This window comes from Cygnus atratus, chromosome 6 (genome assembly GCF_013377495.2).
Source record: "Cygnus atratus isolate AKBS03 ecotype Queensland, Australia chromosome 6, CAtr_DNAZoo_HiC_assembly, whole genome shotgun sequence".
In the NCBI taxonomy this organism is placed as follows: domain Eukaryota; kingdom Metazoa; phylum Chordata; class Aves; order Anseriformes; family Anatidae; genus Cygnus; species Cygnus atratus.
This window is the reverse complement of record NC_066367.1, coordinates 34,658,545-34,677,928: the sequence shown is the minus strand read 5'-3', so window position 1 is coordinate 34,677,928 and position 19,384 is coordinate 34,658,545. Positions and strand designations below refer to the sequence as shown.

At 38.7% G+C, this 19,384-nt stretch overlaps 1 protein-coding gene across 1 annotated transcript in view; it reads left to right on the top strand.

The window, feature by feature from the left end:
* Nucleotides 1-19,384, top strand: part of LOC118252598 (von Willebrand factor D and EGF domain-containing protein-like) — a 207,373-nt gene that overhangs the window by 65,116 nt on the left and 122,873 nt on the right. The window contains exons 9-11 of the mRNA XM_050711673.1: nucleotides 6,660-6,930; nucleotides 9,388-9,566; nucleotides 13,060-13,994. Of these exons, the coding sequence (XP_050567630.1) occupies nucleotides 6,660-6,930; nucleotides 9,388-9,566; nucleotides 13,060-13,994 (1,385 nt within the window). The remainder of the gene's footprint in view (nucleotides 1-6,659; nucleotides 6,931-9,387; nucleotides 9,567-13,059; nucleotides 13,995-19,384) is intronic.

Sequence of the window (19,384 nt, the reverse complement as noted above, 5' to 3'; positions counted from 1 at the left end):
AAAAAGCATTGTACTAGTTTGCTTATAATGATTAATGTAGTGTCTCAGTAACATACATGTTTTCCTTCCAACTGTTTATATTCCGTTTAACAAAAGGACTGGAAAAGGATTAATTTTGAATCTGCAATGGTTTTGAGAGTGAATTATTATTACAAGCTCAAGGTCAGACTGCAAAATGTTCTTCAAACAAAACCATCATTAATGACTTTGAGAGAGTTTCTGTGTCATGTGGCATGGTGTTAGAGACTCCCCAGTTCCACCCAGGTGAGCCACCCTGTCCCTGTATAAGCACATCTTGTACAAATAGCCCGTGTTGTTCCTGACAGTTTAGTAATACCTGACACAAATTCATCCAGCCCAAATATGCTCTTGCATTCTCCTATCTACTTCCAGGTCTGGTTTACTCATGGCTATATCTCTGCATGGAGCTGACAGTCATAATCACAACCAAAACATGATAAAAATGGTTCTGCGGGCTCAGGCAAAAGAAGTCTAGAAATTATGAGTGGCAAATGTCAGGGAAAGTATGCAAAAATATTGCAAAACTAAGTTGTTCATCCTTCTATATTGTCCAGATGTCTTCCTACATAAGTTGCTTAAAAACTTAGTGAGCCAAACGCAGTATCTTTGTGTTTGAAAACTTGCACTCTACCCTAGCTATGAAACATAACAAAGTTTTTAAAGTTTACATCTGGCATGTTTGAAGTAAAGTTACTAATATTTCTGATCACATTCCAGTTTTGTCATTCCACTGTTAACCTCCTAATGGCACAGATAATGACTTTATGAGCATAGCGTCCACAGGGGCTCGGCAGGCGTGATATTCTAATTTCGATATCCTAATGTCCCAATTTCAATCCAGCATGCTCTGGAGGCAGCAGCACATATTTGTCAGAACATGAACTCTGAAATGACGTCAAAGCTGCAGAAATCTCTCGATGAAATAAGAGTGAGAAAGGCAGTGGCTCTGTTAAAGACTACACATCTGCCTCAAATAAAGATGTTGCCTAAACTGGGTAGTCTGAGCTAGGAGATTAGCTCTGCACACCTGGGACTTTCTAGTTTCCCTCCTCCTTTTGCCATATGCCATCTCCAATGTGTTCAAGCACTTATTTCATGCAAGTTTGGTTTCTCAATATAAAGAAGATGGGGAAGAACAACAAGTGGTACACAGACATTTATGTGCCTCTTGGTATTCACCATTATTTCAACTCTGTATATTACATGAGATTAGAATATTATTTAAAAACTCTTTGTACATTTATGTTTTAAAATATTCTGTTCTGATTTAGGGCCAAGGCTGGACAGGGACCTGACAGTTTGTTGTATTTAGGAAGTCATAAATTACTGAGACTGGCTTTTTGGAATGCGGGAATACTATCAGCCGTGTAGAACAATTTTACATAGCTTCCATGGGAAAAAGGTCTAAAATAAAACAAAGAAATTTTATTTCAGTAACTCATTTTGGAGCCCTGTTACTTACAGCACATGGAAATACTTCTAATTCTAAGCAATTTATAATTCCATTTAAGCACAAGCAGTTTGGAAATGCCTGTCCTTCTGTGGCACCCTGCCTCAGAGTCACACAACTCTGAAACAGAAAAGTCCCAGGAATACCTGGCCCCTTGATAACCTCACATTTCTTCACTGTGGGCATTCATTACTGCTCTGTCCAGTATAGCTTTAAATGAGCCAAGTGATGGGGCTTTTGCCATCTCAATAACCAGGTTATTTCACTAAGATATATCACTTGATATTCAGCCAAGTTTCTTACCCATCATTTCACAGTCCCATTACTCCTACTTATATTCCCATTTATTATTGTAAATAATTTCTCTTTCAATTATTGTAATGATTATGCTACACTATTAGATGTCAGTTAAGCAACTTCTCTGTCTGCCTATCCAAAAAAATGTTAACATATTAGCAAATGATTTTAAAGCTCTGTATAGAAGGAGTGGGGAATGCAATACCTGTGTGTGTCTTGATACAAACCTACAGCCTATAGATAAAAATCGACACAGTTATGGAATTGAGGCATTTCCCTATGTCATGAAAGGGTATGTGGTGGGAAACTGTATTTGAAATGTGGGGTGCATTTGGTACTGTGAATATGGAATAATTGCACAAACAGTGTGGACACAAGAAGCCATATGAGAGTTCCGCAATAAAAAAAATGTTTCAGACCAATCTGCAGATTATCAACACTGGAACAAAGGAAGACCAAAAAAAAAAAAGAGAGAGAGAGAGAGAGAGAGAGAGAGAGAAACTTCTCCTAGGGACTAGGAAGCAATAGGTAATAGGATGAATGGATGCTTTTCAGCATCAGGAGCTATATCAACTCTAAGTGATCAGTAGACACAGGTCAGGTAAGAACAGTACACAGGGGAGAGAAGAAACATTGAAAACACCCTTTTCCCATCTCTGCGTGGCTACAAAGATGGCAGCAAACAAAGCTTAATAAAGAAACTACCAAAACTACCTCTGAGATCAACAGCAGAGCATCCATTAAGCAATATAACTCAAGGAAATCAATTTGTTCCACCACTTTATCTAGAATCCTGTAGGTCAGCTTACCAGGATACAGAAGGCTCTAAGGTCAAAATGTTGTAGGCAGAGCTGCTGTGGACAGGTAGTAGTCAATTGTCCCTGTGGTGCATTTTCCATCCTCTCTCCGTGGAGTCCTGGGGATGGCTGACTAAAGAACTGTGATAAGGAAAGCAAGAGAAAGTCTGAAGATGGGGAGCATTGCCAAGAGCAAAACAGTAGGAGTGTTTTCTATGCAAATAGGCATGCACATAAACACACTCCTACCTTTCTTAGATTTGCTTACCTTTTTTCACTTTCCTACTAAAAACGGTGAAAAGAAGAAAAAATACACAATGGAGACAAACAGGCATGAAAGCAGACACAAAAATAGAAAACGTAAATGAAAAACAATGCTCATTAAAATTTAGTTTAACTTTTTTTTTAATGATTTTAATAGTTTCTTTAGTAGCTTTAACGTGGAAAAAATGAAAAATGGCATGAAAAACAAGACTGGAAGATATTGGTGTGCTTTTTGGCAGCAAAATTTTCCTATAGTCACTTCTGAATTGTAAGTTATTTTGTGAGATTTCACAATAATACTTCATTTTTTAACTTCTATAGATATATTTTCAATGTTTTTTTAATTTGACGTACTGAACTCGTATTATGTCTGAAGTAGCTCATTGTTCCTTATATAACTGAAGCACCTAACACACTTCTAATGATAGCACTCCCCTTTCGTATGCCTCTGGCTAATGTTTCCTTAGAAATATTTATCTTGTAATCATTCTAGTCTTTTGACCAAAAGAAGTGACTGAAAATCAAAGAAGAATGTGTTGTATTTTACAATGTAAGCACAATCAATTTATGTATATTGGTGCATCAATGTGAAACAGCATTAATTATAGTAGCTAAAATCCAGAGAGAGCTCTTCCTTTTATAGCAAAGTAGCTTATAAATTAAACAAATGTGAAAGCCTGGTAAAGCAAAAGTATAGCCGTCATTATTAGTTATGGCACATTATAAATATAAAAGCTTTTCATGACATAAATTGTAGGTTCTTAAACATGAAGTATTAGCTTAAAACTAAACGTGGAGAATATCTTTTTAAGGCAAAATATAAAAAAGGAAATATTTCTTGATATATCATTCATGTTATTTTCCATTTTACCTTTTTTTTTTTTTTGAGCTTTCTCAAAAATTTACACCAATCCATCCATCAATATTATCACAGGGGGAATGGCACTATTTCCTGCAGAGTGACAAAATCCCTACCTAGCTTGCAAAGCTTCATGCTTGTGTTTGGTTTTTAATGGCATTCATCACGGCAGCCCACAACTAAGTCCTGGGCATGAGCAGCCTTCCCAGAGGGCTGTTCTTTCTTGATAGCCTGTAGAAATTTACACATCCCCAAGCATCCACTGGCTGCTGAACATAACCCAGCAGCTTTACTCCTTGAGAATAACAGAGCCGCTCCTTAGTGATGAGTACTCTGAAACCAGAGGACATCCTTCAGCATCACCCACCTCTTCCTAGGGTCACAACTAGTATAAAAGAGTTCTTACTTGCAAGGAAAGAGGGAGCTCAGAGGGACACAAGAAAAATAAATGATTTGGTGACAAAACTGTGATGGAAAAACTTTAGGAACAGTCACAATAATTAGTAAATTATAAAAATTAATAAAAAGGTAGCTTGGTAAATATTAAGTGCATTGCATTAGTTATTTTAATGTTACTGGTAGTGAGGGTTTTTCTATTTCCTTCTGTCCCTCTTTTGTCATGAAACAAGAGAAATGATTCCTATAGCATCTCATTGTCATAACAAAAGACTTAGGTGTGTTTTATAATTCTTACATTTAGAGCACAACTTGAGCTATGACTTCATGTTGAGATAAGAATTTGATGCACTCCTTGAAAAACAACCCAAATACATACATGGGGAGTGTACATACTTCACATCCACTACACCCGTTGCCATAGACAGGGAAGCAGAATGGGGTAATTCATTATGGAGAGCAATTCTGACACAGTATGTAGTGTCTGTTCACAAAGAATATGCAGAGCTCCCTCTTGCAAGAGCTCCAGTAACATTCCTTTGTGCTTTTAGTTTCACAAGGCTGCAATCTGATTTCTCAAATGTTGTCCAAAGAATCATTATCACAATTACAGTTGTATAAACATCACAAAAATTTACCTGATTACATTCAATTACCCATTCGTGTAATTCAAAGGCAGCTGAAAGCTTCAATTTAGACACGTTGCAGGTTTGTTATGTGCCATGCAATCTATGTCATGACTTAATTGAAGGACGCTAAGTGACTTCCAAGAGAGCTGGATTCAGTCCACTGTCAACGCTTATTAAGCAGTGCTTATTAAACTCCCATTGCTGGAATGATATTTATATCTGTATGCTAATACAGTCTTATTTACCAGACACACCTGATTAGTCTGGATACAGCCATTTTGAGGCATTATGTTCCATCAGCCTCTCTAAACACCTTTCCTGCTAGGCTCTTCCCGTTGAAAGGTCTGTTGAAGGGAACCGTGGAAGGTGACTCTCATTAAATTTCCTGGCTCCTCAGTCTTCCCTGTGTAGAGGTCCAAACAGAGTTAGTTCTTGATGGTAAGAGACTATCTTTTTTTTTCTGTTGTCCTTAGTTCTAATCAGTCTGAGCAGCAGCATCTGCACAGCACACTTAGGATTTATGTACCTGATTAGAAAATAAGATGAGACAAAAGCATTCAAAATCATATCGTTTTATGGCCAACTTCACTAAGTTTTTTTAAGATGAAGTATAATGTCAAATGTGGTTTCTTGCAGAGAAAAGCAGTTGGAGTTTAAATTCTTGCTGTGTTTTAAGCTACATATTTTTCTGTGGATTTTATTTTGGAGAGAAATAAAATGCAGATATATACATATTAAAATTTCTTTGTTCTTGAGCCAAAATGAAACAAATTATTTTCTCGTCTGTATAGAAAACATTAACAGACTGCAAAAACATCAACGTTTTTATGACACTGCTTAAAAATAATCCTGTTACTTAGTTTAGTGGTTGATTTTATTTTTTTGTATGTTCCTTTTTGCATTTTCTTTTTTACTGTAGAAAACAATAATGCTTATTATTATAAGCTTATGGCTTAGTTTCCATTATGATTAATTTCCTAAAAATCATGTTTAAAAATAAATGCAGTTCCTGTAAAGGAAGAAGAATCCACTGCTTTTAAAGATGTTAGCTGTTGGCTTGTGTGCAGAAATCTCCAGCAACATATATAAAATATGCAGCTACCGTTTTCTTTAACTTTATACATCAGGCAATAAACTAGAGTAAAAATAAATAAATAAATAAATATATAAATAAATATTACATCTACTCTGGTGTAAGGAGAAAGACCTGAACAAGTAGAGGAGGAGGATTTTGCAGGTCCCTAGTTTGGAAAACCTACTAGCACTTTCTGTGGTCATGAGGACTTGGATCTGGCCTTGGCAAAGGGGAAACACATCCAAAATTGTTCTGCCCATGGCCTTACATGGAGCAAGGGTTTTTTGTACAGAGAAGAATGAAAGTTCCAAATTGTTCCACACACAGCAATGCTCTGATTGACAATCCTTTTAGAGCAGAAGTTATGCTTACTATGAAGTTGTTGGGGAGGAACCAACTTTGTTTTAATGGGTTTTCAGTAAAAGCCCAGTTTTTCACATGAAATATTTGCCTAGCGACAGTCAGACATGTAAAAGTTGGTGATTAGTCACAGAAGAGGTTATCTGAGCACTGATTTTGCTTTGAAGAATACCATGCTGTAAAGCATCCAGTTAGAACCAAAACATATTTATTAAGGCCTGGAGGCAGGGACTTCTTCCCGTTTGCTTTTATCAAATGTTTATCCTTTTTATCCATGCCCGTTGCCATAGCAGCATCTCGCAGACAGCGACCAGGTTTTCACATGAATTCTTTTGCACTCCCAGCTAATAATGGTGACAGCTACAGCTTGCTCATGGTGCTGGAGAAATGCTTCCCTGCACCTGGATCTTCCCCTCCTTCCAAGCCAGCCACAATGCCGGAGGGCCACAGACAGCCACTCCAGGTGGATGCGCTGGGTCTCTAAATCCTGGTTTTGTTTGTCGTCATTTAGGCGTTACGATAATTACAAAATCGGCACCTTCCTTTTGTGCCAGAGCACGGCGCGGGCGTTCGAAGTGCATGTTCGGCAGTGGGACTGTGGAGGCCTCCGCTCCGCCACGGCCTGCAACTGCGGGGTGGCCGCACGAGAGGGGGACGACATCGTCGTGCTGGACTCCTGCAATGGCCATTCTCGGGAAACTAGGCCGCAGCTAGCCATCCGGAGCACCGGGGCATCACCACAGGTCAAAATCCTAAAGGCCTACGGAGGGAGAAAAATAACAGTACGTGGATGCTTGAGTACTCTTGTTGTTGTTCTTAAAAATGTCAGTTTAATATTTCTGAATTATTAATGAAGTTGCTGCGAAAATATCTATCTGAAGCCATGAGAAGCACCTGCAGTAAAATGTACCTAAAAAAATGAGATGTGGGGAAGAAGTGGGTTGAAGTGTTGGTTTAACCAACTGCAAGAAAAAACAAAACAAATATCTCTGGAAATTTCTCAATGACATATCCAAGTGCCAGTATTGTTTCTTACTTAATGGTGAGCCACTTTCAGTTCACTTGTGCTGGGCACTACCTAACCACATCACATAAAGCAAATTTCTTTGCAGAGCTTTATGATATAAATATTCAAGGAAAGATCACAGGTAGCAGAATAATGTAGTTTTAGAGTGTAAGAAAAAGGCAATGTTAGCCAGATTCTGACAGCCCCCAGAAGCCATGAAAATGGGCTGCAAATGTGCAACATTTGCTGTAATTTAAAGTATTTGCCTAAAAAAAATATATGGCCATTACAAATTTTGTATGTATATCATTTATCCACATTAATCCAGTGAAATCACTGGAAGAATAAGAGCAGGCTGCACCAGTGGGGTTGGTGAGAGGAAGAGGCACAAATTACATCCAAGAAAATAATTTTATCCTAAACTTTTGTCATCAAGATTTATTGCCAGGAGACATTTTGGGTGAAGATAGGTTCACAGCAGAGCCAGAACAATGCCAGGGAGTGCCTGTGTTTGGCTGTCCTTGTGATCTCACTTGGAAAAGATCTTGATGAGGTAGTAATTGAAAATCTGTTAATTATAGAGTAGAGAAAAAGCAGGAAGCAAGCTGTCATTTCATTTTGCAACTGAATGCAATATAATTACTGTTTTATTACTAGCATAATCGTACCAAGGAATCCCTATCCTCATTTACACCTTGTGTAAATCTCACTGATTTCCTTTGTGTTTAAAATAAAATAGGACACCTCCAGGCCGTGAATAAGAATCCTTACCTGATCTGAATGGGAATCTGTAGGAATTGTAGGCAATGAATATGGTCCCTGATGGCACCACTGTGAGCAGTGCACCCTAATTTGCTCAGCATTTGTCCTTCACCAGCCTTGCACAGGATAGGAGCTAGTTCTTCTGCATCATTCAAGGCTGCTGCTTGCAATGAGGCTGTTACACCTTTCTGTAGCAGCTTTCAGCAGCATGTCGCTACCTATCTCTCTAAGCTTAGGTCTCAAAAAAATCTTATTCACAGTCCCAATCAGCAGTGTTAAATCCATGTGATTTAGGAAAACCTGGGCTGTTGTTAGGTCCTTCGAGGCAGATGGCTTGCCTTGCCCAGGAGCAGCAGGAAAGGAAGGGTTACAGCCCTCTGAAAAGAAAACCACACCTGGAAATATCCATCCATGCAGCACAGAAGGCTGAAGCAGCTCATTCAGTCTTGACAGCAAGGATTTTATAGACAACCTTGTGGGAGATGCTCCTCCTGGTAGTAAAGCACTTAATTAGAAGGCACATATTTATGTGAAGGAGGAAACCAAATGCTACCCAGCACTTTGTCAATTGCAGTCCTCCTGATTAGTAGGCTGAATTAATTATTCTCAGCCAGAGGTGACTTAAAAAAGGAAGATAATTATTTTGAAATTACTGTAATGAGAAGTTTCCAACTATTTAATGTACTTTTAAAAAATATCAGAAAACATTTAATTTTGGATCAAACAAAATAGTAAGATTACTTACCAGGATAGAGTGCTCTTGCTCCCACTCTTGGCATGGATCAGTTTCACAATCACTTTCTTTTTACCTAGAAAAATAAAGCAAACAAACAAAAATACATTTCAGTTGAACAGATTTATTCTTTTTTTTTTTTTTTTTGGTTGGACCACCAATCTGGAAAATCCATTATCCACACAGCTAGTTCTTTGTCTTACCCTCATGATTTTTTTTTCTTTTAAAGGTCAGTGTAAGCCTACCAGAAGTTCTTTAATGAGAAAATTGCTTTATCCACTTTAAAACACAATCATTTTCTGGGTAATCCAGCCTTGGAAAATGAAACGAATTTTCAGAGGGAAGAAAGCTGTTTTTCAGACTTGGCAGTTTATCTAAAAGAAATGATTTCCCAGGCAAAGACACAAGGGTAGTCTTATTGTCACGGAAGTTGCTTCAAAAATTAGCTAGTAACTTACCAGTGGGAAAACTTCAATGAATGTAATTATTAATTTAAAAAGAAAGTACTTGTGCAGTTTTATATTTATGTAACATTATCAGACAGTAGCACCATAAAATTTGGAAGCAAGCTAAATAATAGCACATATAAATATTTATGGTGCATCTAAGTGATCTTAAATTACCAGCGGCATTGCCAATGTTCTACCTTGATATCTTTGTTTATAAAAAGGGACATTTTTTATTGCATAAAAAGCCTGGTAATGGCTTCAATTCACTGTTTTTTTTCTGCCTCTTCAGATCCTGTTCCCTTCGGGAGCATTTGTTCGAGCTGACGTGAGTGAGTGGGGAATGGGCTTGACGGTGAGGATGCCGAGCAGTGACTTCAACAGCACCAGAGGTTTGTGTGGCCTCTTTGATGGGATCAGTCACAACGACTTGAGCAATGTGCCTGAGGAAGACTTCGTAGAAGAGTGGAGGTACTAAGCAAGAGAGGATCCCAGACCGGGAGATGTTCTCTAGCACTAAATCCAGGGATGTTGATACGTTAATTTCATTATGTACTCCCCTAATGACCTGGCAGAGAGATCTGCTTCATCAAGCAAGGGAAGCCTGGAGGCCCATTACCATCCAAACAGCATGGTGGCTTATTTTTCAGTCAGCACAATGCACATAAGCAGTAACTGAGGAGAAGTTTTATATTCACAAGTGATGTCAACTTAACAGCTGTGTTAAGATCCCACTCAGCTGTTAAAAAAGATGCAGTTCTCACCTGCACTGGAAAATGTAGATAACTGACAATAGGGATTAATTAAGGGTTTGGTATTTCCCTTATTCTTTTATTCCTGAACACTAATTGCAATATGTGAGTATAGATTAAATGTTACATTTTGACAAAGTGTGGTAATATATGTACCATGCTAAAAGTTAATATCTACTCTGTTAATGATGATGGTGAGCTCAAAAAATTTCCACTTTCTAGGACACATGGTCTGGAACCAAAGCCAGGAGTCTGGCACTCTGACATGTCCCTGTCCCTGTCCCAGTCCCTGTCCCTGTCCCCGGCAGTAGTTCACATTTTAATTCCATGTTGTCTAAACATACCTAAAAGGCATTCCCAAAACTGAACTGGGCTGTTTTGGCTGTGTAGGTTTGCTTGTGAATTATGTCTTACAAATAGGGAGAAATAAGGTGAACACTGCTGTTCATGTCTACCTGTGCAGATTTCTCAAGATCAGCTCATGCCATGATATTCTCTTCTTTAATGTGGGAAGAGCAAGTGCATGAAAATTTAGCACAGCTGGATCAAACCCAAACCACAGTTAGATGGGTCAACACACAGCTTAATTTATCACTTAATCTGTACATGGGAACTTAGTACACAATAAATGCAATACTTTTTAGACCTAGTGCATTTCAGAAAACGAACAAACACCTCTACCATATTCTAGTTACATTCAACCAGCCTACATAATGGCTATCTAATGGCGATTTTGACCTGTAGCTACAAATTGTGCTATTTAGAAATCAACAACCTTCTTTAACATCTTAAAATTGTGAGGCTGAGTCAGATCTTGCTTCTGGGAAGGCAACTGGAGAAATAGTTTGGTGCAAGAACAACCAACTTCTGCCTACCCAAAGAGAGGCTAACAAGAGCATTGAGAGCAGGTGGTCAAACATTTTTGCTGAAAGATCAGAAGCCAAGGCAGAACATACAGGAATTTACTTATAAAACAGTGAGGAGTTTTCTAGTACTTGTCACATATGATGGAGCTACTTCAGGAAAGGAATGGAAAGTTCCTGCTGTGTGAGAAGAGCAAGATGGGTGACAAGTTCGACTTCACAGTACTCCCAAGGATGTAGTCTCAAGGACTCTTCAGAAGCCTGATTCAAAAACCAGCAATGCCAATGGAAAGACTAATATTACCTCCAGAAGAGACTGGATCAGTCTCTGATCCACTAACAGAGAAATGGTGCAGTAAAAAACACAACGTGGAGAATGATTTTACAGCCACGGCTTTTAATTTCATTTTAAATAACACTTAAAGCATGCTATGCTTTCTGCAGCACCTGAAGCTAGTCTGAGTGCTCACCATCTGGCAGTTCAGCTCTTTCTCTGGCTCCCTCCACTCTCAAGCAGCTGAAAACAGATCTGTTTAAAACATCAGGTTTCCAATGTATCTTTTAAACAATAAAGCAACATCAGATCCTCCCAGTCCTTAAATAGCATCTGGATAAGGAAGAGATGAATTCTAAAACATGTATTTTAAGTAGCTAAAAGTTTTCCATACCTTTTGCAATTATTGAGAAATCAGGAGCACCGGTATTCCTTTTGGTCTCTCTGTAATAGTATTCAGCTCAGTCTGAAATACTTGTTTTTAGCTTTTCCTTGGTTATAATGCGCAACCAAGAGGAGTGGTAATCTAGTCATCTTGTGCAAAGGTCAGGAGGCCTTTCCTTGCTCACCGAGGTACATGCCCGTGAGGAAAGACAGGGGCTTCCAGTGGTTTCCAAATGATTCACATAGAAATAATTGAAACAATTCATTTCAATAAAATACCAGAGTAAAAGTGTTTCATTTTGATGAAATTTTCATTTGTGTTTTAAGCTTCTGTCCCAATTTGGGATTACTTTATGTGATTTTTATTTATTATGTAATATTTACCTAGTCTTTAGTTTATCTGGTGTCCCCTTAAAGGAAAAAAAAATACTTTTGCTGCCTTAGGTTTATTGTTAATTTGTGATGCAAGCCTGAGCCACCTCTGTTGCAGGTAGCACCACCAGTCAGGGCTGGATAAACACTGTGTGCAGGATGCCCACTGGAAATTAAAGCTGTGTTGTCCAAAGGACAAGAAGTCACTTCAATACTCCCTCAATCAGAAAAACATGTTTTATTGACCAAGACTGAAGGAAAGCCAGTGCTGAGCACGGACGAGCTCATGCATTTCTTCGAGCACAAAAGACATCCTGTTGTACCACGCTGTATTCTGCTGTGTCCGCACATTGGAAAAATCGGATAAAGTCAATTCTTCTTTCCACAGTAGTGTTTGGCTCTGAAATGTTGACAAATGCTTTCACCTTCCTGAACCCTCTGGCTGCAAGACAAAATTAGTGCCAAAATAATTTAAATTTTGGTGGTATTTCATATTTGTCTGGAAATAAAGTGTTGCCAGCTATTGACACAAGAAGCATCTTTTTCTATGAAACTCCAAGCCTCTTGCACTGCACATATAAGATCAATAAGAGATCTTGTGTTCATGAAATTTCCAGGGAAACTTCAGTCATGGCTGTCTATTCAAACTGAAGTTCATCTATCATTAAAGTTGGAGTAAGTTGAAAAGGGAGAAAAAAAAATCATCATACCTTACATGATAGCCTAACCCCATGATCATTAGAAAACTGCTTTGTGTCCAAAGAAAAGCTCCAAGAAAGCTCCATTAGAGGCCAAAAATTAAATTAAGTATGCATTTAAAAAAGGGAAAACTAAAAAAAAATTAAAAAAAGAGTGATCCAAGTCTTAGAGGAAACAGCTGGTAGAAAGTCCAGGCAAATGGATAAAGATGATTTTCATAATGAATTATTTGAAACAGACATATCTTTTTTGTCATTCTCCAAGCTGTATCTGAGTCACACCAGGCCTTATTTCATGTGTAATATGCAAAGGGCAACCTGCACCTAAGAAAAAGTTCTGCAAAGTGACATCCCACACTTAGGCACCACTCCAGCAAAGCACTTAAGCATCTGTTACCAAAAAGTCCCAATATAGTGCTAAAAAAACTACAGGACAACTCAAGAAGGGCAGCACAGAAATGGCTAAAGAAAACACAGATTAAACTTAAGCATTTTCTTAAGTACTTTGTTAGATTGGGAATTTATACATCCCCCAGCCTGGGGGAAAGAAAGCTTACTTAGCAGTGTAGACCAATTTGTTGAAAGTTTCCTCTCTCTAATCTCTCTCTATTTTTAAACCAGAATACCTCCGGGGAAGAGTTTATTTGACAAGACTCCAGCACCTTCTGAGGGGAAGCAAAGGAAAAATTACTGCGGATGTCAGAAGGAGAGCACTAAGTCTGTGTCCTTGGTGAACACGCCGAATGCCTTTCAGACTCAATCTCCTGGTTGCCATTATGATAATGTGGATTACACTTCTGCAATCCCATATCTAGATGTTACATCAGAGTTTGTCACTCACTCAGGCAAAGAGTCTGCTTTAAGAAATGATGGGAAATTGTCAGCCAAGTCTTTTGATCAAAGATATCTGCCTAAATCGGTCAAAAAGCGAGGTAGCCCCGAGGAGCGATTAAAACTCCTCGCACATAATGTTTCCATGAAAAACAACAGTTTCCTTAACTTTACCAAGCCAACAGAACAACTACAGAGAGCAAAAAGGCAAGAAGACTACTATGAGTACTCATCCTTTTACTCATTGCATAGCCCAAGCCAGACAGATTCAGACAGCTTTGCCTATTTTTTCCCAGAGGATTATTTTGAAGGGATTCGGACAAAACTTCCACTGGGATGGCCTACTCCCAATGGTCTAACCTCTGCCAAAGCTTGGGAGATTTGCCACCAAATTCTCGCAAATTCCACCATTGGCTTGGTGTGTAAGGCTCTCCTTGGGGAACTCATAGATGAGGCCACTGATATATGCATTTTAGATCTACAGCTCAAGGATAACATGGCCTGGGTGAGGGCACTGACAGCACTTTTGGAAAATGAATGTGAAAGACGAGTGCTAGGAAACAGAGGTAAAGTGTTTCATGTCAGAAACCAGCCATCTGCTACCCAGGAGGAAATCCTCACTGTTCTCCGGTGTCCTGCTTTCTGTAACGGCAATGGACAATGCACGAACCTGGGCTGCCAGTGCTTTGAAGACCACAGTTCCTATGATTGTAGCATTGCCAAGAGTAAGTAAAAAATTCTGTTTTTTCCTACCCTACCCATCTTTCCATGGTATTAAAGTTATTAGGTAGAACATCTGCACAGAGTTGTTTGCTCTTCAAACAGTGCTACCAGTAAGATATTTGATGAATTAGTAATCAGTTTTTGACCTTGAAGAGCTGATCAAAATGTCTGGTTGGCTGGTCCTTCACTTTTTTTGCCTCAGTAACTTTTTAAAAATGGATTTTACAAGCCCCTTAGCAAATTGGTTTTGCAGAAGTGATTTTCTTTACATCTGATCTATCACCAGCATGCTGACAAGCAAGCTTCTGACAAAAAAAGAGGGTCCTGCTCACCTTGTGGTCAATATTCATGTTAACACTGTATAGATACTTCTTTTATTTTTCTCCCTCATCAACAGAGAATAAAAATTGAAATGAATTTCAAACTCTGTATTATTATTATATATATATGACAAAATGAACAGATAATATTGTCAAAGCCATAAAATAGTTACAGAATATACTTTAACCTGCAGACCTGATTCTGCAAATATTTCTGAATTGCCTTACATTTACACAGGTGACTATCCTACTAGATTTGTTTCTTCTTTACTGTTCAGCCCCTCAATGGATAAATCCAAGTCCAGCATGAGTACTCACAGCACTTGAAACTAAGCACACACATAAATGTTCACATTAATTTCAAAATGTAAACCCTGCCTCAGCAAACCACATAAGCTTAAACTCAAAGTTACAAAAAGGTACTTAAGGCTCAGCCACACAGTTGGGTTCCTGCAGCTTAAGAAGCAACAACATTTCAGCTAAGCTGAAATAACAAGGCATGCTCCTTCATCCATCCCAAATGTGGGCGAAAGTCTCTTGCTACAATGCTTAGGCTACTGGACAATATCCTGTATTTAGGACGGGCAAAGCTCCTATCCAAGGTCAGTTGCTAATGGCCTAGCCGAGGCACCCAAATCTCAGACAGCCCTGGAGCTCAGCAGTACATCTGATACTCCCAAGGCATTTACTAGCTGGGACAGGATTATCCACATTCTTCACAATAAACATGTTGTCAGTGCACTGATTTGAAGTGGTAAAATATATCCTGACATTTGCTTCTTTTTAATAGCAGGCTAAAATTTATAGGATCATTTTCTACATTTCCTAAATTTTTGAAAAATTCATTCTCATTCACACAGAGAACAACTGACACCAGGGACTGAGAAGCAGTTTGAGTAATTCTGCAGTATTTGTTCAATATATAACTCAATGTTTAACTTCATTTCTCTGTGAAAAATGTCAAGTCAGGATAGAAGAGTTGCTTAGACCAGATGTTTAAATTTTATTTTGCTTTTCTATGGCTGAAGTCCCTCAGATTAGTGGAAAATAGCTTCAGTATGACCTTTCAACTAAAATCTAATGGCACCTTGTCTTCTTGCTGTTTCATCAACTACAAACAAGGCCAGAGCCCAGAACACGGTCTGAGACTGCATGGTGGGTTAGGAATGGGAAACAATACATCAGCTTTGGCAAATGACCTGTAAGCAGTTATTGCTCACTGGTCTGACTGCTTCATGTCTCTCACTGCTTTTGCTTCACTTTTCTCCCATTGAAGACAATGACGTAGTTGGTCTTCGCTTCAAAACTCTTCTCTCTTGGGAGTGTGGTTTATTGGAGTTCAAAATAAATCTAACTGTTGACTCCAGTTTTCCAAAGAGTTCCTAGTTCGGCCTTGGTCAAGATACAGACTCCCAGCAGCCTCCTCCTCTCTCCAGCACTACTTCCCTGGAAAGATTTCTTCTCCACTTCTCCTGGCCTGCAATTTGGTTTCCACAGAGTGAGAGCTGCCATGAGGATGTTGAGATTTTTAGTTGCATGGTCCCTGCCAGAGCAGCCTCAGGCTTAGCCTGGTCCTCAGGGAAGTGAGCTTGGCTTTGGACACTCGGAAGAGCCACGTCACTGCAATTCATAAAGTATTTGCTGGGCATGAGTTTGTTAGTGTTTCAATAAAATTAGCATTCCCTGCTGCTGCAGTTTTCTTAAAAAAATACAGAAGACCGTTTCCCAAAATTACCACACACTTTTCCCAACATTTCAAGGCAATATTTAATGTAAAAATCAACAGACCACTGTGCTCTCTCGCACACTCTATAGACCTCACATTACACCGACTTCAATGCTGTATGCATCCGTAACCTGACAACTGCCTCACTTTGGGTCCGTGTCCAATAGGCACAGGATTGCAGAAACACTCAGCTATTGCATGGGAAGGAAGCTCTGAGGTATAATGCAGGCTTTGCAGAGGGTACTTCACCCAGACCATTCACCAAGTCAAAAAGTAGACTCCAATAGGTAAAATGATCCATGTCTGTTGTGTATTATAGCTTATTATAATTTTGTATATTATGGCTTAAAGTCACCTTCCCAAAGCCCTCTCTGAGCTGCAGTGCACATTTTCTAGCTGCAACTAAGAATTTGTATTTTTTTTTAACTAAAACTTGTGAAACATTTTCTGCCGACTTAAACTTTAAGTACAAATATTATTTTGTATTCAATAAAACCAATGAAACACATTAATAATTAGTACCCAAGAGGAGAAGAATGCTTTCTAGCTAAGTAAAGAGAGCTCAGAAGGGAAAGCATGAATTAAAAATGTAGTAGAAATTGCCATGTTGAGCCACCAGTATTCATTTTGCTCTGGAGGAAGAGGTAGTAGGATAACTCTCTGATGCGCAGACATGTCTTCCCAAGGCTGACCTGGTGCACATTTACCATTCATTTTTCTTTTCTCCTATCATACTAGTGAGATTATATGCTGCCCTCTTATCAACATCAGTCCATCTCCAGAGAGACAAGACAACAATTACTCATGCTGTATTCCACACCCTGGATATACACAGGGAACTTACACACTTGCACAGAAGAAAACCAAAAACAAAAATCAAAATGTCACAACAGACTTTTTATAAAGGCTAGTAAATTCAGTTCAGTTGCTAAAATCTTCTCTGCCGAATACAGATATATATTTTTTCTGTTTGTAATCTCTCTAAAAACTTGTACTGGGTAAAGCCCTGAGCATGCACCACAGTTCATGGGATATACCCTATAGCCTGTGGAAAACTCTGAGCTGTTTTAGGCATGAAAAAAGGGTGTTAAAGAGGAGCTGCTGTTTCCCAAATGTTCATGTAGACAATAAATTTACTTAGCAATTCACTGTGTATTCCACTTCGTAAAAAAAAATATTTATTCAAAATACTTTGCAATATGTTTCTCATTAAAATGGGAAAGTTGGGATTAAAAATCAGCTGTTTAAGTAAATACAGCTTTAAAGTTTTTCCTTTTTAGCCCACAGACCACTGAAAAAAATACATCATCTGGAAAACAATTGGCAACATTTTTGACAGTTTGTTTGGTAAAGAACGGATCCTCTTTAGCATAAAAATCTGGGTTTTGTTTGGCTGGATTTCACTGGGTTTGTTGTTTTCCCCAAAAATGAAGACACTAGAAATGAAGAAGATCCATTTCCTGACCAAATTTATCTAAGATGTCACAGTATTTACAAATGGGAGCAGCAGTGATCAAGAGAGTTGCAAATATCTTCTGTAACATGGGTTCCACAAATAGAAAACACTGAAAAATATTTACCTTTGAATCTGTAAATTGCTATTGCTTGACTCTTCCCAGAGCATGTTGCCTAAGGAGTCCTCAGCTCTTCCAAATGATGAGTAGGAGGCAGTGCAAATTTCCCCTAATGTCAGTGGTAACAGTTTGGAGACTTTCATCCTGTTTAAAGAGAAGGGTTTGCCTTCATCTGAGGAACAGAGCTCTGAAAATTAACTTAGCATGTTCAGTGGGTACTCACCAAGATTTTAGTGAATACCAGTGATTAAAACTATTTTTTCTCTTTTACTGACTTCTGAGTATTTGATCTTATGTCTGTGCAACAATCTTTGAATATTATTTCTGCGTATATCGCATGTACTTGTGACCTCAGTGTTAGAGAACATTTCCTCATGCAAGTACTGACAGAGGCCCATAATCATTGAAAATGTCCAAATTACTCCACAGCTTCTCATTTACCTCAGTAGTTTTATGCTTACCTTGTGACAACCTTAAGTCAGAGCTTTGGACTCTGGAAACTGAGCTGGCTGGAATGTTTTTGGAAAGCAGTGATCTTCAGGGAGGTCCAAAACACAAGGGTCTGAATTCAGTCCCCTGAAGTGACTTTGGGACCTTCCTTGGGACAAGCATTTGAAATGCTGTTATGTCCTTACAGAAGGGTAAATAATTTAATTTGGATAACTTGGTTTTAATTCTTTATACTAGATCACACAAGTGTATTTCATAAAGAAGAAATTAAGAACAGGATCTGTCTTTTGGTACTCATTCCTGCTCCTCTCCCAGATATCCTGGGCCCAGCTAATGCCAGACTGGTGAAAAACCAGTGTGTGCTGCGAGGGAGCTGTCTCAGGCAGCCAGGCTGAGAGAACAGGACCTGATGGCTGGGATAGTCCATCCCCTGTGCTACTGGTACACAGATAACGGGATGGAGACACATTTGAAATTCAATCTTTGAGCAAAACTGGGGAGAAAAGTATTCCAGGAAAATTAAAAGAAAACTAGGTAACAGCTGGCGAACTGGATTTGCAGAACTATCTCCTTTGTCTTTGGCATAGGGAAATACAAATCTCTAGAGATGGGATTCTGCGAGAGAAGTTGGTTTCAGCATTAACAATGGAGAGGGAAAAGTACTGCCATGGTCTACAGTGAGTCAGTGTGATGAACTGTACTGAGTTTCATGTATTACAGTCTATTTATGAATTCATTTCTGAGTGATGTAGAATATATATTTTCAATTTCTCTATGTAACAATACAGAAGCTGTGTATCTATAAAAGTACCTGATCTTAGAAATGCAATGCAAAGCAGATCTACGCATCCAGACAGAGGTCAAATGCCCTACAAGGAGAAATAAAATCTTAGTTCTGGCACTCCAATCACTTGGACTTTATAATACTTAGGAAAGGTCAGCTAGCTAATTCAGTATAGACAAGCAACACGTAAGTGTGAGCTTCACCTTTATCTGTTCTTGATTTTAGAGTTTTATCGGTAACAGTCTTTTAAGATATCTGCTTGTTTTTACATTTCACTGGCAGAAATGTCCTCCACAGACTTCGTGTGATGTAACACCAACTTGCAAGAAAAGTACTACAGTATCGTAGAATAATGATGTGTTTCTTAAACAACAGTTCAAAAGACTGGATGTCCTCAGAGCTGAACTCCTGCTGGCATCACTAAAGCCAGGATTTCACACCAGAAAGTGCTACTAGAGATAAAGAATTAAGATTAATCTCAGAAATAAAGCCGCATCTTCTAACAGGAACAGCTTGAGCTTCCTAACTGACAGCTCGG